This window comes from Paramisgurnus dabryanus, chromosome 1, assembly GCF_030506205.2.
Source record: "Paramisgurnus dabryanus chromosome 1, PD_genome_1.1, whole genome shotgun sequence".
NCBI lineage: Eukaryota > Metazoa > Chordata > Actinopteri > Cypriniformes > Cobitidae > Paramisgurnus > Paramisgurnus dabryanus.
This window is the reverse complement of record NC_133337.1, coordinates 16,901,505-16,928,833: the sequence shown is the minus strand read 5'-3', so window position 1 is coordinate 16,928,833 and position 27,329 is coordinate 16,901,505. Positions and strand designations below refer to the sequence as shown.

The window sequence follows — 27,329 nt, the reverse complement described above, 5'->3', positions numbered from 1 at the left end:
ACACATAACTGACATTAAGTTAATTTAATCATTTATTTTAGATAGCCTACATTTACAAAGCCACTGAATCATTTTTACAGTGTATACATTATGATCTTACGGTATTATTAAATGCATATAAATAAAAATATGTAAAACTAAATAAAGGAGATGTCATACACGGACTCCATTAAAGCATACGTTTCTTGTTCGGTCCACGTGGGGTTAAACGGTCACAAAGCCTATTCTCCATAAAAATCCGACTTAAATGCGCATCATTTGATTCATTTTTTCTGTGCAATTAGAAGAGACGTGATGTATAACGGAGTCTTATAACAAACCTCTAATTCGCGTAGACCTTGAAGAGACCGAGAGCATTTGCGCAATATCATCAACTAATTTTTCTAATTTTACATTTTTTTGTGATTTGTGAATTCATGTTCTGCTTGCCCCCATTCCAAATATTCTGTTGTATTATTATTCCCATTTTTTGTTAAACCGAGTATAACTCCCAAGCTAAACACCTACAAAACTAACCGTTTTGTCCAGTCTTAACAGTGTATGATATTCAGCTCGTCTTAATTTAATTATTTTATTCCGCCGAATGGAAACAAATCCATAGGCTATCTGAATGAATGGGATTCAGGAATTAAGTACAATAGTCTATACGTGCGTTAGTGAGACCTGTCGGCAGATCACGTTTGCCAAAACATGAAAAGAAACGCGTTTTCAAAACATATTGCGAGCAAACACAGACGCCTTCATCCGGACGGGATTACATTTCTCAGATGACCTCTGAGTTCGGCGTAAAACAGTAGGTAAAATGCTCTGAAATTTACAGATTACAGAGGTCGTCAGAGAAAAACACAGACATGGCCGATTCAGACGGGATTAAAAACACAGTGGACCTCTGAGTGTCACGGTGGGTAAATACACTGCTCTCTCTGTGTCTCGTGTATGGTGTTTACTCACCTGTGATGTCATGTGCTCGTTATCCCGATTCCCTTCACCTGTGTTGATTGTCTCACTCCAGCTGCTCATCATTACAGACTCTCCATATAAACTCACTCTGCTCTCTGTTCCTCGTCAGATCCTCACTCTTTGTTTGGCCTCCGTGTCTCTGGATTGTTTTGTAAAGCGTATGTGGATTGTATCGTGTCGTCTTCGTGTTGGATGTTCCGGTCTCTGTTCCTGGGTTTCACTCCACTTCAGACCAACACCACCAACGACCTTCACAACCACCATCACCCGCTTTACCACCGTAGTCCTTCGAGCACCATTACCATCATCTGGACATTGTGTTGACTTAATTCCCTGTGTGTGTCTTCTCCATATAAATAAACCTGTGTTATTTTCCTGCATCTGCTTCCAGCGTGTCTCTATCGTTACAGAAGGATCTGACCAGTAATGGAAGCAGCGGGAAATCACTCCCCATCTCCTCTCGAGGAATTTCTCCAGCGGGCGGTTCAGAGGATGGATCGCCAGGATAAGGTTATAGAGGAGATGGGTCGAGCAGTCCAAGTAATGGTGACGAAGGTGTCCGAGCTGACCCAACAACAACAACCACCGCCCACTGCGCCTCCCACACCCCCAGCTACATCTTCTTCACCGGAGGGCGCCTCTCAGTCAGAGCCCAGACTTCCTATTCCGGATAAATACGCGGGTGAGCCGAGTTTTTGCCGCACATTTTTGTCTCACTGTTCTCTCCATTTTGCTTTGCAACCCAGAACTTTTTCCAGCGAGCAAACCAAGGTGGCATTCGTTCTCTCTCTCCTGACTGGGAAGGCTGCCCTCTGGGGGACGGCGGTGTGGGAGAACCGTGACATCTGCTGTTCTTCGTTCTCCGCCCTCGCTGACGAGATGAAGAGGGTGTTTGATCGCTCCGTCGCCGAGAAGGAAGCCGCAAGACGCCTCTCAGAACTCCGGCAGGAGGATAAAACCGTGTCGGACTACGCGATTGAGTTTCGCACCCTGGCGGCGGAGTGTAGGTGGAACGAAGAAGCGCAGTGGGACCATTTCCTGCATGGGCTGGCTGACCGCATCCAGCAAGAGATCCATGTGGTGGACTTACCCACGTCTCTGAATGCTCTCATCGACCTGGCCATCAGGATCGACGCCCGACTCAGCCAAGCAGCACGCCGGAGAGCTACCACGCCGTTACCCGTAAGACTGGATCATCTCCAGGCCAGCCAGAGCGGTGCGGTCAGTCCCCCCAACGATCTCGAGCCCATGCAGGTGGGTCGAGCTCGGCTTTCCCGGGAGGAGAAGCTCCGGCGGAGGTCCCTTGGATTGTGCTTATACTGCGGTAGAGCCGGGCATCAGATCCATCAGTGCCCGGTAAAAGACCAAGCCCGATAGTAAATCTGAGGCTACTATCGGGCGGGATCTCCTCCATGAAGACCTCATCTACATCTACGCTCCTCCCGGTGAAACTACGGTGGTGCACTCATTCTCACGACTGTCACGCACTTTTGGATTCGGGAGCTGAGGGGAGTTTCATCGATCACGCCACTGCACGTAAGCTTCAGATACCACTCACTCAGCTTACTCACCCGATTGCACCGTTCGCACTTAATGGACACAAGCTTCCTACTATCACCCACATCACGGAACCTGTCTCCCTCATCACATCGGGCAATCACCACGAGAACATCTCATTCTACGTCACAGACTCCCCTCTCTCACCCATTGTGCTTGGACACACCTGGCTTCACCAGCACAACCCGAAGATCGACTGGCGTCTTGGGACTGTTATCAGCTGGAGTGAGGGGTGTCACAAGTCTTGTCTTTTGTCTGCGTGTCTAACTGTTTCTGAGTCTGTGTTTCAGGGGGAAGCAGTGGATTTATCTAACGTGCCCGCAGAGTACCATGACCTGAAGGAAGTGTTCAGTAAGTCGCGGGCTGATTCTCTACCTCCTCACCGTCCCTATGACTGTGCTATAGAGCTACTTCCCGGTACTTTTCCGCCTAAAGGCAAGTTATACTCTTTATCTGTTCCTGAGATGAAGGCCATGGAGAAATATATTTCTGATTCTCTAGCAACGGGGTTCATTCGTCCTTCCTCTTCTCCAGCGGGGGCGGGGTTCTTTTTTGTGGGGAAGAAGGATGGATCCTTGCGACCTTGTATTGATTACCGAGGGTTGAACAACATTACGGTAAAGAATACGTATCCTTTGCCGTTAATGTCTTCAGCTTTCGAGAGGTTGCAAGGAGCGTCCGTCTTCACTAAATTGGACTTACGTAATGCTTATCATTTGGTCCGCATCAGGGAGGGGGATGAATGGAAGACTGCGTTTAACACCCCTCGTGGCCATTTTGAGTACTGCGTCATGCCTTTCGGATTGACGAACTCGCCAGCGGTCTTCCAAGCACTCGTTAATGACGTGTTGCGAGACATGATAGACCAGTTCATATATGTCTACCTGGATGACATATTGATTTTTTCGTCGTCTCTCCAGGAACATGTGCAACACGTACGACGAGTGCTTCTGCGGTTGCTAGAGAATGGGCTTTTTGTCAAGGCGGAGAAATGCGTTTTTCATGCACAGTCTGTTTCTTTTTTAGGGCACATCATTTCGACTGAGGGTGTCCGCATGGATCCTGATAAGGTTAAGGCTGTGGTGGATTGGCCATCCCCAGATTCTCGCAAGACCCTGCAGAGATTTCTGGGGTTCGCCAATTTTTATAGGCGTTTCATTCGCAATTTCAGCCAACTAGCCGCTCCTCTGACTGCCTTGACCTCCCCTAGTACTGCGTTCAGGTGGTCAGACACAGCCGAGGCTGCGTTTACCAAAATCAAGAGCTGCTTCGTTTCAGCTCCCATTCTCGTGTCCCCTGATCGCACACGTCAGTTCATAGTGGAGGTCGATGCATCAGAGGTGGGGGTAGGAGCAGTGCTTTCCCAGCGCACACCCTCAGACGGAAAGGTTCATCCCTGCGCGTTTTTGTCTCATCGGTTATCTCCGGCGGAAAGTAATTATGACATTGGTAACAGAGAGTTATTGGCAGTCAAACTGGCTTTGGAGGAATGGCGTCACTGGTTAGAAGGTTCGGGTGTACCTTTTATCGTTTGGACCGATCACAAGAACCTTGAATACATTAAAACTGCCAAAAGACTTAACTCCAGGCAGGCTCGGTGGGCTTTATTTTTCGGACGTTTCGATTTTACTCTTTCATACCGTCCGGGTTCCAAAAACATCAAACCCGATGCTTTGTCTCGACTTTTTGAGCGTTCCGATCGCACTGCTACTCCCGAGCACATTTTACCGGAGACTCTATTCATCTCCGCGCTCACATGGGAGGTCGAATCGAAGGTTTTGACAGCCTTAGAAGGGGTAACGCCCCCGTCTCGTTGCCCACCGAACCGCTTGTTTGTGCCGGAGAAGTTACGGTCCAACGTAATCCAGTGGGGTCATTGTTCCAAGGTAGCTTGTCATCCAGGGGTGAGTCGCACTAAGTTTTTAGTCAAACAACGATTCTGGTGGCCAGGTATGGCTCGTGACATTCACGATTTTGTTTTGGCTTGCTCGGTGTGTGCCACTGGTAAGACTTCCAATCGCCCTCCTGACGGGTTACTTTTACCGCTGCCAGTCCCTTCGAGACCCTGGTCCCACATTGCGCTAGATTTTATTACCGCCCTCCCACCCTCCCAGGGGAATACGGTGATTTTAACCGTAGTGGACCGATTCTCGAAGGCGACTCACTTCATCCCCTTGCCCAAATTACCATCTGCCAAGGAGACAGCGGTTACTGTCGTGGACCACGTCTTCCGGTTACATGGCCTTCCGACAGACGTGGTCTCCGACAGGGGTCCCCAATTTGTGTCCAAATTTTGGAGAGAATTTTGTAAATTGTTAGGAGCGACTGTGAGTCTGTCCTCCGGGTTTCATCCCCAGAGCAATGGTCAGACCGAGCGAGCCAACCAAGATGTTGAAAGAGTGTTACGATGTTTGGCCTCCAAGAATCCTTCGTCCTGGAGCCAACATCTCTCTATGGTGGAGTACGCACACAATTCGTTGCCAGTGTCATCTACGGGCCTATCTCCGTTTGAATGTAGTCTAGGTTACCAGCCACCTAATTTTCCCAGTATGGAATCCGAGATTGCGGTTCCCTCCGCTCACGCCTATGTCCAGAGGTGTCACCGCACCTGGACTAGAGCTCGGGAAGCTCTACTCCAGGTGGGGGCGCGCACCAAGGCTAAAGCCGATCGCCACCGGTCTAAGCCTCCCGTATACGTCGTCGGTCAAAAAGTGTGGCTTTCTACTCAGAACATTCCGATGCGTTCCGTCTCGAACAAACTTGCTCCCAAATTTATTGGCCCATTCGCTGTTGCCAAAATTATTAACCCGGTAACAGTTCGCCTTAACCTCCCTCCTGCGTACAGGAGAATTCATCCTGCGTTTCACATCTCTAAAATTAAACCAGTTTTTCGTTCACGACTTAACCCGCCAGTTCCGGTTCCCCCCCCCGCCTCGTCTCGTAGCAGGGGAACCCACCTATTCGGTGAATCGTATTCTGGACTCTAGGCGGAGGGGACGCGGATTTCAATACTTGGTGGACTGGGAAGGTTACGGTCCGGAGGAGAGAAGTTGGGTTCCTGCTCGGGACATACTGGATCACTCCCTTATTGATGATTACCATCAACAGGTACAGCAGGCTAGGAACGTCAGGTGACGTCCTAGGGGAGGGGGTACTGTCACGGTGGGTAAATACACTGCTCTCTCTGTGTCTCGTGTATGGTGTTTACTCACCTGTGATGTCATGTGCTCGTTATCCCGATTCCCTTCACCTGTGTTGATTGTCTCACTCCAGCTGCTCATCATTACAGACTCTCCATATAAACTCACTCTGCTCTCTGTTCCTCGTCAGATCCTCACTCTTTGTTTGGCCTCCGTGTCTCTGGATTGTTTTGTAAAGCGTATGTGGATTGTATCGTGTCGTCTTCGTGTTGGATGTTCCGGTCTCTGTTCCTGGGTTTCACTCCACTTCAGACCAACACCACCAACGACCTTCACAACCACCATCACCCGCTTTACCACCGTAGTCCTTCGAGCACCATTACCATCATCTGGACATTGTGTTGACTTAATTCCCTGTGTGTGTCTTCTCCATATAAATAAACCTGTGTTATTTTCCTGCATCTGCTTCCAGCGTGTCTCTATCGTTACACTGAGAAGCATGATTTTCTCAAAATGATTTTTGTCGAGGGTGCCCCGCAAGCACGAGTTTGAAGCCTATGAATGAAAACGTTATTATTCGCTTTGCGCCAAACCCTGTTGCTGAAGGAGACGGACCGAAGCTCCGGCAAGGTGTGTTGTGGACCCGAGGAGGCGGAGCTGCGCTCCGGTGCGCTCCGGCCCAATTTAACCTATTACTTCCACTAACTGAGGTATCCTTCCTCCTTTGCTGTCTGCCTGGTATGATTTTATTGGTCATCTAGGAATAATTTTCACTTTATCTTACTTAATGGGGCGCAGCGCAAACCCGTTGGCCTTTGACATCACACTACCGCGAGATCTATTCAAAAGCATACTGTAGGCCTACTGTCTCGCGGTGCTAAGACGTCACATGCCGTCCGATCGGGCTGCGTGGCGCCGCAAGTCGTCAAACGAGCGCTGAGCATTGAGTCAAATAAGACACGCGTCAGAAAATTACCGAGGTCCGGACGGCCATGCCCTTTTTTTGCCTCAAAATGCAGACAAATACTGTTTTTAGTAAGGCATGTTTGTTAAAACTAGTTATATTTCCTATTTAAACTAAGTCCTGGCTTAAGCTTATAAAGACCCAGCAAAAACCCTGCTACAGCTCCTGAGGGGGTGCTCTCACTATTCACATGTAAATAAAATGGTTAGAAACCGGTTTTTCTGGTTCTCATTGCAGGACTGTGCGGGGGGAGGGCATTCCGTTTCCATTTGGAGACATTTAACAAACACATTTGATATACACCAAGTTCCAGATTACAACAAACACCAAAAACACATCACGTTTGATAGCAGTGCATGTAGGCCCTACTTATTTGAGTATAATGATAGAGTGAGTATTATGTTGGACACTATTTTGGATATCAAATTGTCCTTTTCTCCAGACAAATAAAACACTGATGTGCATGTCTATAGATCTTATCTAAAGAGTCATTGCTATCATTTTCACTTTTGTGTTGGGTTAATTCCCTGACCAGACCTCTGTCATTTTCTTACGCTTGTCTTATAATTTGACTCAACGCTCAGCGCTTGTGTGGCTTCTTGCTGCGCCGCGCAGACCAATCGGCATGTGATGTCTATAAGCAGAGCTGGGACAAAGTCATTGTTATGCAAGTCACAAGTAAGTCTTTGCCCTCGAGTCCCGAGTCAAGTCGAGTCAAAAATGAGGCAAGTCCCAAGTCGAGTCAAAAGTCAAAGCCAACAAGTCTCAAGTCGAGTCCAAAGTCCTACCATTTTAGTTTCGAGTCATGTCAAGTCCTCTTACAACAGAAATAAAATACATGCTGTGGACAGGTGGAGGGAGGCCCCTATACTGCATTGCATTTTCAAAAGATCAAATTGGCCATGATGCCACCATGGCTGAAAACTCGCTCCACTGTAGCACTAGAAGCAGGCACTGCCAAGGCTACTTGAAAGAGTGAAGGAAGAGTGCCCAGAACAAAATGGCATTCTGTCCTTCTGCCATGTCAATGTAGTGACTTAGCTGCAGTGGTATAGATCTCTTGGTGATGTCAAAGTACCGCGAGAGCGATTCCAGTTATCACGTGGATAAATCCGCTTTGAATCGCTCTCGCGGTACTTTGCTGTCACTCGCCTGTGGGTTTTTGTAGCGCCACACCACTCTGCTCCCCAGTCACTTTCGCGCCGCTATAGTGATTTCATATGCCGATCGGATCGCGCAGTTCGGCAGAAAGTCAAACACCCCAAATATATAGCCTAATATGTATATGCATTTCAACCCGCTAAAGTAGCAAGTGTAGCATGCTAATGGTCAGTGATTCATATTACTAAAAGTTTGAAATGTCACAAAACCATGCTGTTACTCATCCTCTCACGCTATTTTTAGCGGGTATACGGAAATCCTTTACAATTCCTAGTAGACTACACCACTGCTGAGCTGTACTGGTACGGTCCCAACATCCAACCAACGTGGGACTGCAGTGATTGGATGTCGTGCAGGCAGCGCGCGTGCTCTCTGCATGCAGGTGGTGCACATTTTTTTCATAGATGCAGACAGACTGAGAGCGGCGCGGCCGTGTGCATTTTTTGTGTAATGGGTAGGTTGCTTCACTGCTGATTCTTGCCATACCTCCGTTGCCTAAATGCGCACGCATACGGTGCCATGTCATCATGGTGTACAAACAGTTAAAGGGTCTATTAAGTAAGATAAAGTCAAAATGAAACCGAGATGACCAATAAAATCAAACCAGGCAGACAGAGGTGCAACACAGAGGTCAGATGCGCAGTTAGTGGAAGTGCAAGAGAGATGTAAGTAATCAAACGCTGACTATTATACAGCAGTTTATTGACGGGAAATATGAAACCGTAGTGACTGTCAAGGTGACAGGACTAGAAACATTACTGCAGCTGAGCACATATGGGTCTAAATTTAATTCTCTCCCTCCAGTAATTCACTTTCCGTTATTCAGCGTGTTTATTAACAAAATTCAACACCACCCTTTAATTCTTGAAGATATGTTTTTAACTGTATGATTAGATTCACTGTGTTGCACTGGACTTCTGCTAAGCTTGAACTTGAAAACGCGATGCATCACGTGCGCGGTACAACGCTTCATCCACCCGTAGCGCGCGTGCACGGAGTTTAAATGTTCATATTTTGGCTTGAACATTTTATTGCATTCAGTCTTAAAGCCTAATAAACAGTACCTGTTAAAGTCATTAAAGTTAAATAAATAACAAAAGAAGAGAAAGTGTGCAGCAGTGTGCCCAGGATGGTAAAATAATTATTAATGTATTCCTAATGACCAACACAAGTCTTCCGCATACTGACATGGTTTGAAATCTATAGGTATTTGATTCTTTGGTTTTCTGATGTATTAAAATTCATATATGTAAAGCAGGGAAATAAGAAGCTTTTTTTCCTGGGGTGCATGCCCTGGAAAATACTTATATGGACCTCGGTATTTATAAAATCATGCAATGCGGCGTGTTTGTCTTTACAGTTATGAAATTTATTATTTTAAACACACATTTAACAAAGTATATATTGTAAGTGTAAATATTCATAAACTCAACACTTCGGAGGCGTTTTTCTAAAGAATAATGTTTAAACTTTATTGGTGGTGGTTGAGAATAATTCCTCTTTCCATATGTAACGCATTTTAGCGCAATATAAATGTATCATATTGTTATTCTTAATATATAAGAATACTAATATATTTTTTACAACATTTATAACATATATATATATATTTATATATATAAAGATGCTTAGTACAATAGCTTTGCTTCATATAAGTTTCTGTAATAAATCATTAAATCAATCACAAAACGTGTTGACAGTGGCAAATAAAATGCTTGTTAATTTAAACAAGGCAGAAAGGTGTATAAAACAGCTTTAATTAACAATATCTGAATTGGCTCTTTTGTACACTTCTAATTTTCTCATGTAATAATTTATAATTATTAATTAGATTTAATATAAATAAGTTTTGAAAAGTGTTGAATGCGAACGTGTAAGATATCTGGAAGGCGATGCGGCGTGTTTGTCTCTACAGCCACATGTTATAAAATTGATTATTTTACACACACATTTCACATAGTACATATTGTAAATATTCATAAACTCAACATTTCGGAGGTGTTTTTCGTCCGCAAAAGGCACAGTTTCTCTGTTCGCGTCAATTATTTTGGTTTGACCAACTAAAAACACACATAAGTGACATTAAGACATTTTATTAAGTTACTTTAATAAATTATTTTAGTGATATTCTATTTTACAATGATATTTTTTACAATTGTGAATTACGTAGAAACACTGACTGCATATGCGCAAGAAAGGTAGCCTATTATTAAAGATTTTATAAATATAAATATGTAAAAACGAAATAAAAAAGATATCATATGCCAACTGTACAGCCCGCATGGGTTTAAACGCCTTTTTTCTAAAGAATAATTTGTAAACTTTATTGGTGGTGGTTGAGAAGAATTCCTCTTTCCATATGTGAAGCAATTTAGCGCAGTATAAATGTATCATATTGTTATTCTTAAAATATAAGAATACTACTATATTTTTTACAACATTTTTAACTTTAAAACATATCTTTTTTATACCACATTAATTTCTTTAAAATATTGATACTTTTAGAAAAACTGACAATTATAAATATTATGAACAAACAATGAAACGGTGTCAAAATTCGACAACACAAATAATTAAGATATTCATTGTAAATAGAGTCGCGTTTATTAGGCTCACACTAAATTCTCTGTTGCACTTCCTATAAATTCGCATTGCACGTATCTTAATAGTTGTATGCGCTGTTATGCTGGCAAGAAGGGGTTGACATATCACTTTGGTGTTTTAATACAGTAGCAATGTAAAATATTCAGCAATGCCCTTATTAACTTCTGGAAACAACGCAATGCAATGTTTTTATGCGCCACCTGGTGGATATTCTGTGAAGCAAAACACATTAAGGGAAAATGGAAAGTAGCCCCCCCGAAAGCACTTGCAGAATGCTGCGAGACTCTGCGAGACGAATTGGCGAATGCCGCGGGAGAAAACGCGCATTTTTAAAGGCCACATCTGTATGCAGATGATACCAAGCTTTACATCTCTTCACATCCTAGCGAATCCCACAAGTTTTCTACGCTAACAGACTGTATTTGCGACATCAGTGACTGGATGGCAAATAACTTCCTTTTGCTAAACTCAAATAAGACAGAGATACTTATTATTGAACCGAATCGCTCTAAACAAAATATGTCACATTACAAGTTGCCTATAGACGGCTGCGCTGTGAAGAACCTAGGTGTTATCATATCTCCAACATCTGCCACATGCCATTCTTCCGTCTTAGAAATATCTAAAAAATACGGCATATGTTGTCTGCATCAGATGCAGAAAAGCTTATCCATGCTTTTATGACCTCAAGAATAGACTATTGTAACTCGTTACTTGGGGGATGTCATGCAAATCAGGTAAAAAAAGCTTCAGCTGGTTCAAAACGTCACTGCAAGAGTGCTTACTCAAGTATGACCACATAAGCCCAATTTTGGCATTTTTACACTGGTTACAGTTAAATATGGCATACATTTTAAAATATTGCTAATCGCCTATAAAGTCTTAAATGGCCTAGCACCTTCATATCTTCGAGAACTACTATCAGAATACAATCCATCACGTGCACTGCGGTCACAAAATTCTGGTTTCACTTAATTATCCCTAGAGTATCAAAAATATTTAAAGGTGCTAGACCCTTTTCCTTCTTAGCCCCTTAGCTGTGGAATGATTTACCAAAACATTTTCAAGAATCAGACTAGTGCTGCATAATTAATCGCATCGCAATCGCGATGTCAGCCTGTGAGATTATATGACCGCAAAATGTTGCAATTATATTAAATAAATAAATGTGTGGACTTGTTAACACAAACTTTCTGATAACAGTTTGATGATTTTCCTTGCTGTTTAAAAAAAAGAAAGAAAAACGAACAAAAAAAGGCAGTGCACGTGTGGCATGCTTGTGTGTGGCGTGCGTCGTCACTTGTGTGTGCGCAGTGCGGAAATACCAGAGCGAAGATGGATGCAGAGGAGATTGACAGTGATCTGGTAGCTAAAAAAAAAACTCTACGTCTGTTGTATGGCTGTATTTTGGATTTAGGATTACTGACACTGAGCAGTTGCTACATCACGTGGCAATACGAAAACATTTCTAGTTTTACAAATACACATTTTAGCATTATCACTAAACTGTGTGTGGATTTTCCTTAAAACTCATCAAGTTGACTCATGATACCATTTATTATAATCGCAACCGCACATCGCAATATTAGCATCAACAACCGCAATGGGAAAAATCAGCCCTAAATCAGACACAGTCGATCAATTTAAGTATAAACTTAAGACATTTTTCTTTTACAAGGGATTCACATAAAATGTCCAGTAAATGTACTTATCCTACAATTGTTAGCTTGTCCAGAACAAAGCATTCACATAACTCGTTGTGGTAATATACTTATGCCGCAATAGTTAGCCTGTCTGGAAACGAGCAGAAATTAAGCCACAATACTGTAGGATGCTTGCATTACATGAGAACAGCCCCTACACTAATAGGATTTTGTTTTTCTTTTCCCGTCTCGTCCTCGGTCCCGAGGACAATGAAACAAACAGACCCAGTTCCTGCTGCCATGAAGGTCATCACACCACTGATCTACTGGCCTTCCTTTAACGTGATGCCCAGCTGATGTCTGACAAACGACCAGCAGCAAACCATGTTTAGTCTACTTATCAGTGTGTATATATATATATATATATATATATATATATATATATATATATATATATATATATATATATATATATATATACACACACATATATGTCTGTCTCTCAAGGGTTTTTTCCCCTCCTACAGTAGGACTATTCCCGCAGGGTTTTTCTCCTAGGGTTTTTTCAACCCCTGTGGAGTCATTGGCTTAACTTAGCACCCTCTTCTATACGTTACATTATTACTAACCTCGCCAGTACGGTTTAATCTTAGCTGCTGTATTCTGCTGCTTATGTTGTCCATCGATTTTTCTTTGTTTTCTCCTGCATCTATTGATGTATAGTGTGCTTTGAAACAATTAACAATTGTGAAAAAGCGCTATATAAATAAAATTGAATTGAACTGAATTAACTGAAGATGCCAAGGGCCTTTATAGATAAATAAAAACCAACATACAGTAGTTCTCAAGAAAGTAGATTACAAGGAACATGATTATCTCTCGCACATCAAAAAAGACAGCATAATCTCATTAGTTTGGCTTTATTTGTTGGAAGGTGACTGATTACAATCTAATGTGAGTCTGTGAACACACAGTGTAGGTATACTGCCTCCTACATGAGTGAAATTTTCAGTCCAATAGCATATTACATAAAACGAAATTAAACGGAAAATAAATGCATTCTTCAATAAAAAGCCTTTATTTATTTTTCTCTTTTATATTTATGGTTTACAAAAAATAAATGATGCCATGCTGTTGCTTTGAGACAAAATTGTTAGTTGCCTGCAATTTATTCAAGTGTGTGCAGCTAAGACAATGTGACATCATGTGTTATAAGATATTCATTAAAGGCAAAGCCTCTAATTCCATTTTCAATTGAAAATAAGAATACCAATCATGGTGAGGAAAGACAAAGTGGATGTTGTTTTGTTATGAGTCAGGCAATAATAATCCCTCCGTGATTGCTTTCTACACAAACTGGCCACAACAAAAATGGCTAATATTGTCAAAGTTATGATGCATAATGTCTCTATTACTGAAGATAAAAAGCTTTGTGGCACTTATGTGGCAATTTTTTGACTAGCACTGTGGAATGACCACTGTAAAAAAATTCCGTAGAAATTGCAGCTGGGTTGACGGTAATTTACCATAGATTTACATTTATTTACTGGCAAGAGTTTGTTCAAAGTTAAATGAACATTAAACATTGACAAGTCTTTGTCTTTACAGAGTAAAAAAAAAAAAACTGCAATTACTGCACGATTGTACAGTAATAATAAAACAGTAAAAAAACGTAGAATTTGTACTTTTTCTTTTTCTAAGTTGGATCAGCAAAAGTGGGGTGGGGAAAAAAATAAGAACAAATCAAGAAATTATAAGCATATGGAAATAAAAAAAGAACATAGTTAGAAATAAAGTAAGGTCTAACAGTAGTATTTAGGTACAGAAATAAAATCAAATAAATAATAATTAATAATAAATCATATTTAATACACTAATTTTAATATAATTAATCTTTTTAAAGCTACAGAAGAGACACAAGTCTGTGCGCTTATGTGTATCTATTTGAAACACATGCAAATGATAAACTTTCTATGTAAATAGTTATTTATTTCTGAATGATGCATTTGTACTGATGATTAAAATAATTTATGCATGATTTTGTCTTCTTTCCCACAAAAATATTTTGTTTCTCTTCTGAATGGGTGGACCACCCAGGCCTTTATGTAGCCTTGCCATTGCTTTGTCATCTGTTCTATGAGCTACAAAACCTGGTCAATGTGTATCAATAAGTACTTTATCAACCTCTAAAACGTATAAATAATGCATCAATCAATTAATAGAAGGGAATTATTTCTCTTCTATTAATTCTATTAAGGAAAAGGCTTTTGCTTTTGTGTAACAAAATGTTAACCCATCAGCCAGGGAATGAACAAAAATTTGCTTCTTAATAGAGTCAGGGCTTTAACTACATTACTACTGTAAATAGTCTAAAGCTTTTGCAAGGAATATAATGAATCTGCTTTCAATTGTAATGCAGTATCTTGGCTAATATCACACTTATAGCAAAAGTGGTCTATACATTAAAGCCTTGTATACAACCACAGGAAAAAACACACAATCTGAGTAGACAGTTCTGTTCCAGAGCAGCTGATTCAAAGATCTATAGTAGAAATCTCTAGCATCACAGTTGTCTCAGATACTGTAAAAGCAGCCGTAAAATGACTTTAGCAGTTTAGGGATGAAGGATGACTTTTGATTTGAACACATCACTTTAGGAACATTGATACTATGTTTTGTGGGTTGACTGCGTATCTCAATGTGTACATTTATACTGGCACTTCATGCCTTTAATATGAAACTGCATGTCAGTCATGAATCCAGATGGACTCAAACTGCTGAAGTGTTCATGCTTAGCGTTAACAATATAACATATATTTGCAGTTTTAGTGCAAAGATGTAATACATATGAGAAATATTCACAACATATGTTTTCATCTGTATTTGCATAAAAGAATCCTCCAACATAAAGTACGCATGCATTGTGGCCTACTGTGAAGAAGGTGAATGGATTTTGATCTATAAAGGGGATCGCACACCAGACGCTCAGTTTTAGTGCAGACCTGGTGGTACCCATATATATACCAGGAGTGTACATTTAACACTGGTGAATCTGCTGTGTAGCCATCTGTAATACAATACAGTATACTGTCTTTCTATTGAGACCCACATAGAGAATAGTCCCTTTCACACATACAGTCTTTACTGGTAATTTACTGGTAAATTGCAGTTAACATGTCATGTGTGAACAGAACCTTTCCGGTAAATCAGTGCTCCCAATTTACCAGTAAGACAGGTTGTAAGATTAACGGTAATTTGCCGGAAAGCGCTGTGTGTGAACGAAAAATATAGCATTACCGGCATTTAGATGACGTCAGACCGCGCTGACAGATCGGGCGGGCCAATCAGACAAATTTTTATACAGGTGACGCGGTTTCCCCCAGACTACGGACGTTTCCACACACATGTTGCTTAAAAGTCGAGCACACCTGAAGTTAACATCCACATTTCTTCACCAAAGTTGTTTAAAACAGCTTACCATCTAATTGCCAAATTGCCGACGTCCTTAGCACACCATCTGTGAAGCCTAATGTGCAAACGCGCAGGTTCCGTTTGACGCCGCCTAACGCAATGTTGTTTGGTCACGAGCAACTTCGCGACCGCTTGCCACAGATGTGAAAACAACAAAATACGGACCGTGGATATTAAGTCATAACCCGCCGTTTACAAATACGACACGGACGGAGCTCGCCGGCCGCGCGCCACAGGTAACTTCCGCTTTCTCTCCGAGTTTACCGGTATTTTGATACTGATGTGTGAATGATGTCTTACTGGTAAAAAGACGGAACGTCACTGCATGTGTGAACAGCACATTTTTGTATTTACTGGTAAATTCATTCTGGTAAATTCATGGTAATTTACCAGAATTACTGTGTGAAAGAGGCTAATGACATATTTTTCCAACAGACATATGGATTATTGCAAAAAATAAATAAATAATGTGTTTAACAAAAGTTTATGACACTTACGGGTTTTGTCCAACAAGATAATCTTTACAGATGACCACAACTTGATTTTTACAACTCATGAATTTTGAAGTCTAAATTAATTTTTTTGTTTTTATTTCAAAGAAACGCATTTAGAGTTAATAAAATGAATAAAGCTGTGTTCATCTGTGAAGATTAACTTGTTGGATAAAACGTGGAGAGAGAATCACTGAATTAAATGTAAATTGATGTTAAAACTAGGGCTTTCAGCATTAACGCATATGATTTATGACATTATTAATCATTAACGCATTAAAATAATTAAGGCAATCAATCGCAGTCTGGGCTTGATCGGGAGGCCGTGGGCAGGAGTGTGTTTTTAGTGCTGCGTGGACCGACTGGCGTATGGTGGAGTTATGGAGCTTTACAGTGTAACGACTGAGCCAGATCAGACCCACAATAACTTCTTATATTTCATAAATATAAGTGCAGACCCTCACTCAAAAAGCAGGCTAACCCCAGGAGTCTGTAAAACTACCCCCAAAGCAGAACAGATCTCTTGTGACTATGGCAACACATCAAGATTAGAGTTTTATGACCACAAAAGAATGTGGGAGATTTTGAGACAGACAAAGAAACTTTCTATTTAGTCATGCATCACTTATAAATGTATATGGGAAATGTCTTAATCAAGTATTTCTAATCTCATCATGGAATATGTTCTTGGTTTTTATGTTAACCCAAACTAGTTATTAACCCAAACTAGTTTAAATGAATGTTTAGTATTACTTACTTAATCCAAATCATATCTAGACCATGTTTAGTATCTATGTGTTCCGTTTTTGATTTCCTGATTGATAATATGCATTATGTTTAGGAAACTCTTCTTCATAATAATATTATGAAACTCTTTAACATTTCCACCTCAGCATCCAATTGAATTCCATATGCAAAACAGCATGTTGGAAGACAAAGACAGTTAACTTTCCCTCTGAAAGTGTGACCTCTGATTGGGTCAGACACATCTTAAAGGTGTGACCTCTTAAAGCTTAAAAACCCCTACCTTAGAACACACCCCAAGTTTCTTAGGAGTTGGAAGATGTTCTGAGTTCTGTGGAGATCTGTGGAGTTCTTATGCGAGATGGAGTTCTGAGGTGGGAGTTGTTATCTGAGTTCTTATCTGAGTTCTTTATGTTTTTCTTTCTGGATACATTTGAGTCCTTTCAGGACTCTCATCAGGATGAGGATGCGAAACTAGACGTTTCCAGCATACCTCTAAGCTTGTGCCAGGCTTAGGCCTTGTCTTTTCATTTACCAAAGATCATCTGCATCAAGCTGTTTTTTCTCTCATCAATCCTTTCAGCCAGGATCAACGGAAGCCTCAGCAAACTACATCAGGACACTTTTTTATAATGGGCAAGACATGCAAGTATCCTACTTAGTCTTATTCACTGATGCATCACACATCATTATCCCCTATTAACTAAGGTGCATTCGCATCAAGTAACTGATGGTTCGTTTTAGGCTTTGATCTGCTGAATTACAAATACTGTCATAACTTCATGCTTTATTCTTTTCTCTACTTAAACCTTTACCTTCTTCCAATGCTGAACTGTATGTATGTGTGCGTGTTTGTATGTTTGGAGTAGTATGTGTTTAGTTAGTCAATAAAGTCTGATTTGTTTCACACATGATGTTGTTTGTAGTTTATGCTCATAATCTGGAGTCACTAATCATTAAAGGTATCGCTACCTGCTCTTAAAGCTGTTGGATTAATTTTAGGATATTCATCTCCTTAGCCAAGAGAGCTATATCCTAATATAGTCTATAGTGTCTTACTATTGGGTTGTTTTTAACCCCCAGGCTGGGTAACTATAGGACAGAAAACATTTCTGGGTTAAAGAGACCCAAATAATGGGTTGTTTTAACCCAACTGCTTGTGTTCTGTCCTATAGTTACCCAGCCGGGGGTTAAATATTTTTTAGAGTGTAAACATTCGCTGGACGGGTGTTGGCTAGACACACAAGACCTTTATTTGATCCACATACTAATAATTGATTACAATCCATTGTAAGTACTTTACATTTGAGCTTATGTTTGTTTCCCTTAATTGGGATGGTGGAGAATGTTTTTAAAATATTAATAATTATTAATATTATAAATTATTAATTATCATAAGCCTCTCCTTTAAAATAGCTACAACAGTGCGTCAACCAGTCTGCGCAGTATTGTGCATCAACACAAACACAAATACGTGTGTTACGAGATACAACAAGCATATAACTCTAAAGGTGAGATTTTGATGACATAGATAAGACAGAATATGATTTATGTATTTTCTGCGTGATTTAAACCTCTGCATGGTGTCTTTATAGCCTATGTTTTTACCTTTATTTCACAACGAGTGTGGAACAAAAGATTATGTGTGTCACCTATCAAGCCAAACCACCAATCACAGTGTAAAGCCCAAAGTCTCCTTGACAATTGAGTGAATGTTGTGCAGTTGCGAGAGCATAAAGTGAGTGGAGGGAGCGCTCATCCCAGCACTTGCATGTCTGACTGCATTTGTTAGTGCTGAGCAGAGGTGTGTTTTCGTGTAGAGTCTTTATTCTGCACAAATACTCACACATTCTTTATATGAGTGGGTCTCAATAAACGCAAAATACTTTCGAAGTTATGCTTACCACACACCCCTTTCAATAACTCAACACCTCCCAGTTGGCAAACCAACCACTGCAAAGGGTGCAAAGATTGCTTCAGAGTTTAGTCATCAATAATACATCTGCATTAAATACCCCCAATTATTCTATAATTCTTTAAAACACTTAAAGCACTTTTTACAATACATAACTTTTAGTTCAATTCAGTTTTATTTATATGGCGATTTTCACAATTGTTTAATTGTGCCAAAGCACCTTTACATGAATAAAAACAAAAGAGAAAACACAGAAAAATCATATGCCAACAAAAGTAGCAAAGTGCAGTGGCTAAGTGAATGGAGTAATAATGTAACGTTTAAAAAAAGTTCTAAGTTAAGCTAATGTCAGCTGACTCCTATATGGTTAAAAAACTCCTAGGAGAAAAACCCTTTGGGAAAAAAGTCCTTGGGAGAAAAAAGGTATAATCAATTTTCATTTAATCTTTATTTAGGTACAGTTTTCAACATTTAAACACAGTACAGTTTTACTTATTTAACTTTTGAGTATTTTTATTTATTCATTAATCTTATTTAAGGTTTTTATTTACTGTACCTGTTTGTAAGTACAGTGCAATTGTAATTTTCAAACTGTGAAATTACAATGTTTAAAGTGGCTAACAAAAATAAATATTCTTATATTCCGATTTTGCACATTTGAATATTAAGCTGAAATTAAAAAATAATGTAGACCTGTGACGTTGAGTCCATTGGGTTTCTGGGCTGGTATGGGACATCTATATATTTTTTATGAAACAAATATATTTTGTGCATAACATTTCAGTTTTACTACTTAAACATGTATAACTCTTTTTCTTCTTAACTTATCTTAATTCTTAAAGTTGGAAAACAATATCCCAAGTATTTTCTTTCAAGGCTATTGTGTATATAGGTCAAATAATTTAGGAGCTTTTGTAATGGATGACTTAGACTGGATATTGAAGAAAAAGCAGCCAATAGTGGTGCAGAATAGATGTAAACTTCAATATTCTTTGACATTTATCTCAAGGTGAAACCTAGAAAAACTGCTTGATAAAATGCCACAAGTAAGATTTTGCCTAATTACAGTATAGGCAAGAGATGACTACACTGCAGACGGAAATATGAGAGTTTTGATTTATTTTGGATCTGTTTAATTCCCACAGTTCTATTTGTGTTATGCCTTAGTTTTGACGAGTTATATTATTATGTGGAAAAATGTGAATAAAGAATGAGAACAAATAGCAGAATTTTCTGGCAAGCTTGAAAGCTATTATTCACTTGCATAACACTCATCATTTGCACAAACTAAAATGTACAGCCAACATTCACAATTAAACCTTCTGATTATGATTAGAATCAATTAACGTCTACAATGATTCTTTAAATGATTCAGACGAAATTTGGTGGATTGTGAATTACAATGCGGATTACAAATGCTGCTGATATCAAAAATTTACATTTGAACAAAAACACACATCCCTCTATTAATTGTCCCACCCTTAAAATATCAAACACATTTATGTGTCTTCATCGAGGGGCAACCTTCCGATCTCTGATGAAGCCAATACGGAAGTGACTTAAACTGCATTTCATCAACTGGTTGCTAAAGGCAGGCTCCAAAAGGGAGTCAATTCCCATAGACCCCCATGTTAAAAGGGGGGTTCAATGGTATTTCAAGCATTCTGACTTATTAACACATTTATAGAGTTGTTTCCTCATGCTAAACGTAGGCAAAGTGTCCAAAAAGCAGTTGGACGTGTTACAGAGTATTTCTGTGCCGAATGCACTTCGCCAGGGTTCGTACAAGTTTCGGAAAGTACAGGTCCAACTGACGTTTCAGGGGTTTTCTATACGTATCACTTCTTTATATGGGCACTTCCCCTGGAAAACCCCGCCCACCCGTCAATCAGCAGGAGACGCTAGAGCTTGCTAACATCTTATCACGCCACTCAGCTTTGTTTCATTTCAAAACTCAACAATGGCATGAAAGATGAAGTGTGTTTTTGGATGTAAGGAGAAGAAATCCAGCCTTATGAAAGCAATGGATATAGTTTATTATCCGGGGTAGCAGCAGAGTTTTGCGTGTGTGTTTGATGGATTTTCCCAACCGGGTCATGACGAGTTGCACGCGGTAAGTAAGACTTCTGTCTTATGTTGGAAATAGTCGCATGCATATTATAGAAATGACACGAACATGTATTTAAAACAGTGTTGTATAGTGTTGCATGACTCATACTCGCTCCTCCCGCGGTATAACTCCTCCTTCTTAATTTTTTCATACGTTATCGGAAAGATTCGGTAAAGCTAATCTTTCATTTATAAATCTGATTAAATTAAAGACTTTTCGGAGATAAAAAGGATGTAATACTACTCTATAGGTACTCCAGATTAACATCAGAAATGCAGAAACAGCGTGTGTTACGTGAGCTTTAAAATGCCCTACTTTACTGCAGAAAATAATATGTTTACAATTTGGTACAAAAATATTTTTTGGTCTATATAGTTAATTTTGCCCGTCATGACAACTGTGAGGGGGTGATTTTTTTTGTAACTCATCCGTTTAAATTATTTTAAGCCTTAAAGTTTTGCATTATTAAGGGCATGGCCACTTTAGTGAGGGGTGAACTGCCACAGCTGTCACTAGAGTCCAGCAGGGCCACCTCAGCCTCACCCATGTCCCGCCTCTTTACCCATTTTCGGTTATCTGCACGGCCAAGATGGCGACAGCAGGCTCCGCCTACTTTAAGCTTAAAAAATGCTCTTCACTAACCTATGGGTGATGTCACGGACACCATGTCCATATTTTTTACAGTCTAGTCTTTATCAAATTTAAGTCCATATACAATAATAATGCAACAAAGAATTATATAAGCAAGAATTTAATGTTAGTCATTAGCACATCACAAATAAACAATGACACTCAAAACTGTTCCTTATAACAACAGCATATCTCAGTGAAACAGCAAAATCAATGTTCCTCATGTATTCAGCAGAATATAAAGTAACCTCAGCATCTGTTTTTAGACCTTTCTGCTCTTTCTCTAGCACTAGAAAATGGGTCCTATTCACGTAGATGCTATCTCCTGTCTGATCATAACTTTGATCATAACCCATCTTTTTACATTTATACTGCAATCCTCAGATCTTATATTAGCAATCTCTCTTACTGTAGTCAAATGTCACGCTTGCTCACTCTCTCTCCTCCTCCGTTATGAGTACATAACCTCAATGTGCCTATTTACACAGCCAGGAATTTGTGCAAAAATATTTTGTGTCCAGTACACACGCAGAAAAGACATCTGTCAAAATAAGATGACATCCAAACAGACATCAAAACAAACATCTGTTAACTTTCAGTAACCTTTTCCATATATCGCTTTCCATATACAGTATATTGGAGTATTCTCTTATGGAAGATGTGTGAAGTGTGAGCTATTGACTGACTCTTTCTAAGCTTTTGACAGATTTCACTACAACCAGGCCATTAAACCAATCAAGTCTCTTCAGTATATTTATTTAATGTACACTGTTTTAACACGTTTTTATGGTACCACATCTAAGTTAAGTTCTGGCAGCTCTTAAAAAGGTTTGAAAAAATGGGGGATTTTCTCACACACTAAAGATGTCCAGGTAAAAATAAGGGTTTTAAGTGTTTTATTAATTAAAATCAATGTTTTTATTCATGAATATGTCATGATTGGTGTCAAATGACTCATGCCAATGATCTGACTTTTCTTTGTAAGCTTAGAATTTCTTCTCTTTACTTACATTGAACGGGTAAGTCCAAGGAGGCTTCCATGTCATTCCGCATTACTGATAAACTATAATAGCAGAGAGGGACAAAAAGCACTAGCCTACCAACGCGTTTCCACAACGCGTTTTCATGTAGAACACGTGAAGTAGCTGAAATGGACAAGGAGATCATTTGTTACATAACGGCTGCAACACGCATTTGGAAAAGCGAGGCGCTAGAGAGCACTATTCGTTTGAATACAAAATACAATTACACCACTAGATGGGGGGTAAATCCTACAGTACTTATTGTCCCTTTAAAGTGCTCTATTTTAACATACTAATTTTGTACTTAATATACTTTAAATTCTCCTGTAGTACTTCTTACTATAATCTAAAGAACATCTAAGTGTACTTATCTGTGCTGTTTTGAGACGCCATGAATATGAATTAAAATGTGCTACAATTTTATTAAAAATTTATTTAGGTACCACTTGTAGTAAATTTATAATGTATTCATATGTTCTTCATGCAGGTTATACGAGGATGAGAAGCATTGAAGTGCCACTTCAGACTGATGTGCCACTCCAGGCCACAATTGCCAAAATTTTCAATACCTTTCAGTTTAAGTCCCTCAGTAAAGTCCACTAAATAACCCAGCCATCTGCAAGTCAGAACTCTGTCACAAACAGTATGTTAACTACAATTATGCAATCAAACAGCAAACAAACAATACAGCTCTTTCTACTATTCTGAATCTTTAATCCTCCTTAATAAAGATATAGCAGTCATTGGCATCATTGCTAAGTAGCTACCTGTTTATGGTATTTGTTTCAGATCCCTTAAAAGATAGTCTCAAATACTGCTTAGATAAGTTACTTTTTGAAAGGTACAATGATTATAGGTTATTGTGCATATCATATAACAATCAAACTATCAACTTTCTGGTATTGTTTTGTTGGCCGCCGGTTATCATAGCCTTGCTGGTTTTCAGTCAAACAACATTATTACAAGGTGGCAGTGCTTTTTCACAATCCTATAATGATTTAATATTGTTTAGTTGACATTTCAAAGGAGTGTGGTCAGCTTTTATGCTACTCCAACAAAAATAGCCTGGTTACAATGTTGTAAACGGTATAGTTGTGAGGTGACATAAAAAAAGCATTTTAATACAATTATATGACATATTTTTATTTTACGAATAACTAATGTCCAATAACATTAGTGTACTGAAATTAACTGTTATACAAAAAAGACTATAATGCAGAAGTATAGTTATCAGTAACTAAATTGTTGAGTGCTGCCACCAAAATATTTATGAATTTAAAAAAAAATCTGAGCACTTTGAGCGTTCCTTCCAGATTTTGTTTTAATATACAACCCCTTACAAAGAAAGCACATGAATTTCAAGTTTTTTTTTTACATGGGGTGGAAAACACATAACCACGGATTTTATATAGGATATTCATGTGGCTTTTCTGTAAGGGAAAAAGGCTCCCTTGATCTTGTCCGCATTATTTTTGTGGTCATTGACGATTTTCAATGCATATGTTAGTATAAATTTCCTTAGTTGTCTAAGCAACGACCTTGGCAGTAAAAGGAAATGAGATCTTCTGTGCCTCATTTACTTCCACAAAAGTTTTAATAAACACATCCCTTGGTTTTAACTTAACATAAAAAACCCTCATAAAATCTAATGAAATACAATAAATGCACAAGAATCCTTAAACACAAAATGGCCATCTTGTTGAAAGATGAATAATGTAGATTTATTTCTGAAATAAACATGCTGCAAGAAAATCCATTAGGCACTGTGGCTTTTATCATACCATCTTATGTCACCTGTTTGTAATTTCTGATATAGAAGAAAAAACTTAAAAGAATTATAAATTCAATTTTGGCTTTTCTCTCACTTCATACAAGGCTAAATGAATTTACAGCACTTACAAAAAAGCACACACTGATTTGACTGGTTTTGGAGCATTACAGGTTTTGCCTATATGATTAGACTACTGGGATATGTATGGGATTTACTGTATATACAGTACTGTGCATAAGTCTTAGGCCACCATGCCACCATTAGAAAATACAGGAAATTTGTATGTAGCATTGTGTTACCGCAGCACAAAAGGTCATGGGTTTAAACCGAGGTTGCACAAAATTCTGAGGCCTGAAGAAGACATTTAGGAAATTTTATATTTACTGTATTTTCTCTGTAATAATCACCTCTTTTAGAGATCTTTTTATTTTTCAGGAGATGTTTGAACACAAGCTCAATCTCCACCACTCAGCAGAAACTCCACCTGACCTTCTGTCTCATATATTAACAAACCACCCATGTCCTCCTCTAAGGCACACACAGAAGCCAGGATAGATGTCTCCTGAAAAGGACATCCTATATCTATTGGGTCAGTGTGGAAAGGTGAAACATAAGTATCTAGCTGACTTGTCTTTGTGGCTCTTATTTCTCACCTCTCAGCATTAATGTTGACATCAATTCCCATCCAACCATGATTTGCAAAGTTGTATATTTGTTACATCTAATCTAAATGTAATCCTACTTTGTTTAATCTAAAATACATTTATTGCCATCAAAACTTTGAAAACGTACAATATACTTAAAAATAAAATAAGTAAAATATATAGAATACATGCCATGTTAAAACCTTTTAAACAAATCTGTATATAAAAAGCATAAAGGTATGAAAGAAATAGCCTTTAAACCTTGTTATACACCTCATAATCATACTATTTTGGTAAACAATAACCACAGTTAATGTATACTTTAAAAACAATGTATTATAGGTGTAACTTTAGTTTTGAAATGTACATATCTATAAATACCTTATGCACATGTGTGCACATATATATTGCATGTGCATATGTTATAAAGATATGTGGATCAAAGAAACTTGCTTATAATCATAATTAGTGGTGTGTTCTGTGAATGTAATCAATTATAATAAAATATAATACATTTAACCTTTTAATATCAGATTTTCTATATAGGCTATATGACTATTGAAAATCTAAAGTATATATAGCACACGTTGAAGTGCTATTTCAAGCTGATCTGACTCTTTGAAATATAATCTGCTAAAAAAATAGTTTAATATGATATTAAATAATGTTTTTAGTTTATTAATATAAATGTTACTGCATACAATGTTGGCTTCCCTGAAAATGCAGCTAATTTTTATAGTGTAGGCTAGTTAAAGAGTAAAATGCATTAATTGCATTGCATATGGTAAACACCCTATTTTTTATGTATTACTGTGTTTTTCAATTTATTATATAGTCATGGTTATACCTAAAGCATTTAAATGCAATTGTGGTTACATTTACATATTTACAAAAAATACAAAATGCATTAATATGTGTATTTTAAGACACTAATATTTAAAATGCATTCGATACAGGCACACAATTTTACTTTATTGAGCTATTAATAAATCTTGAATACAAAAATGGTAACAAATAATAATTTTTTGACCTCAGCTTTACCCTTAAGACTGTAGTGCCATCTATTGATTGAGAAACACATCCACAAATCACCGAATTCACAAACAGCACTGATCTGATACCTTTACCCAGTTAAGTAACCCAACTATTTTAAACGTATTCATGTGGATAAAAATCTGAAAAAGGACATCTTTGCAATAATCTTATAGCTATTCCATTTGGTCAAAACACAAATCCCACCCAATATAAAAGTAATTAAGTGCTTATTACTGCACTGCTAATTAGCCTACATATTACATTAAAGGCTCTCTCTACATTAAAGTTAAGGTACATGCATATTGCCCTTCGCATTGTATCAATCTAGATAAAATCTGAGGTATTCCTCATCAAATTATCTGGCAGTAGACTAAAGTGAACCTACAGGTGTGGCAAATTAATCTAGGTTTATCAGATATATGATTAATAAAACACAATTACCGTCTCGAAGGAAGCGAGAGTGAATAAGGATGATGAGGAAACAGCAGATCGCCGCTCCCGCTAGAACCCACGCAACTCTCAGCATCAGCATCCTGACTGGATTCAGCAGCCGCACCACAGATCCATCCTCTTGCCATACAAAAAAAACCCACTGCTGCGCTTTTCTTTCACAGATTTCCACAATAGAATAAACGATTCCGATCTTTTCTTAGCAGATGACAACTTTAGAAAAACATTTTACTTAATAATTCAGATTCACGGCCCATCGCAGGAGATGCAGACATTTCCAGTTTAACCGTGGCTGCTGCGTGGATAACTCGAGTGATGCGCGACGGTTCTCTCCGACGGATCTGTTTTACGCACTTGGGAAACTGCGTTGATGTACCAAAAACAGTGACAATCTTCAGCATTAATAGCCTGTCGAAGTGTTCATCATAAGTAACAAAATAAACAGTTAGGTACAGCCTCAAAAACAACCGTATTTCCCGCATTTATTCGAGTGATGCTGTACAAATGTCCCAGCGCGACGCTGTTGGTGATGTGCTGGGTCTATATCTCCGCCTTCGTCTGTGCGTTACTGGGGTCTGATTCTCCTCTTAACTAGTGCACTTTCTCTCTGCTCTGACGCATACATCGCCTCCTCACACAGGCTTGAAGAGAAGCGTTTGAGAAGAACTCACCGGTAGATGCGTCAGAGCGCGTATTCTTCAGTCTGACGTCAAGTTCTTTCAATGCGAGTCTTATTAGTGTTTAAGTTATTCGAAATGATGTGCACCCCACGATTTAAAGACGCCATGAGATCAGAAAGGGAGCTGTTTTATTGTAGTAGTAGTAGTAGTAGTAATAATAATAATAATAATTACTACTATCAAAGTAGTCTGCAACCATTTCCAAACCACTATTATCAACAAATCAAGTGTAAACTTCGTACTATTATATTTTTTGGAGACATTTGGAGTACACCATGCTTTACTTGGTACTGGTATTTGGTAATCATGGAATATAGAATTCACACACCAATCATCT

General features: G+C 39.0%; 1 protein-coding gene across 2 annotated transcripts in view; it reads right to left on the bottom strand.

Moving 5' to 3' along the window:
• The window catches only part of tafa5a (TAFA chemokine like family member 5a), a 149,814-nt gene that overhangs the window by 72,353 nt on the left and 50,132 nt on the right, over nucleotides 1–27,329 (bottom strand). The window contains exon 1 of one of the 2 annotated variants that reach the window (XM_065263461.2): nucleotides 26,304–26,974. The exons of the other annotated variant lie outside the window; for it this stretch is intronic. Within the exon in view, the coding sequence (XP_065119533.1) occupies nucleotides 26,304–26,394 (91 nt within the window). The 5' untranslated portion in view covers nucleotides 26,395–26,974. Of the gene's footprint in view, nucleotides 1–26,303; nucleotides 26,975–27,329 lie in introns of those variants that run through there. 2 annotated transcript variants of the gene reach the window in all.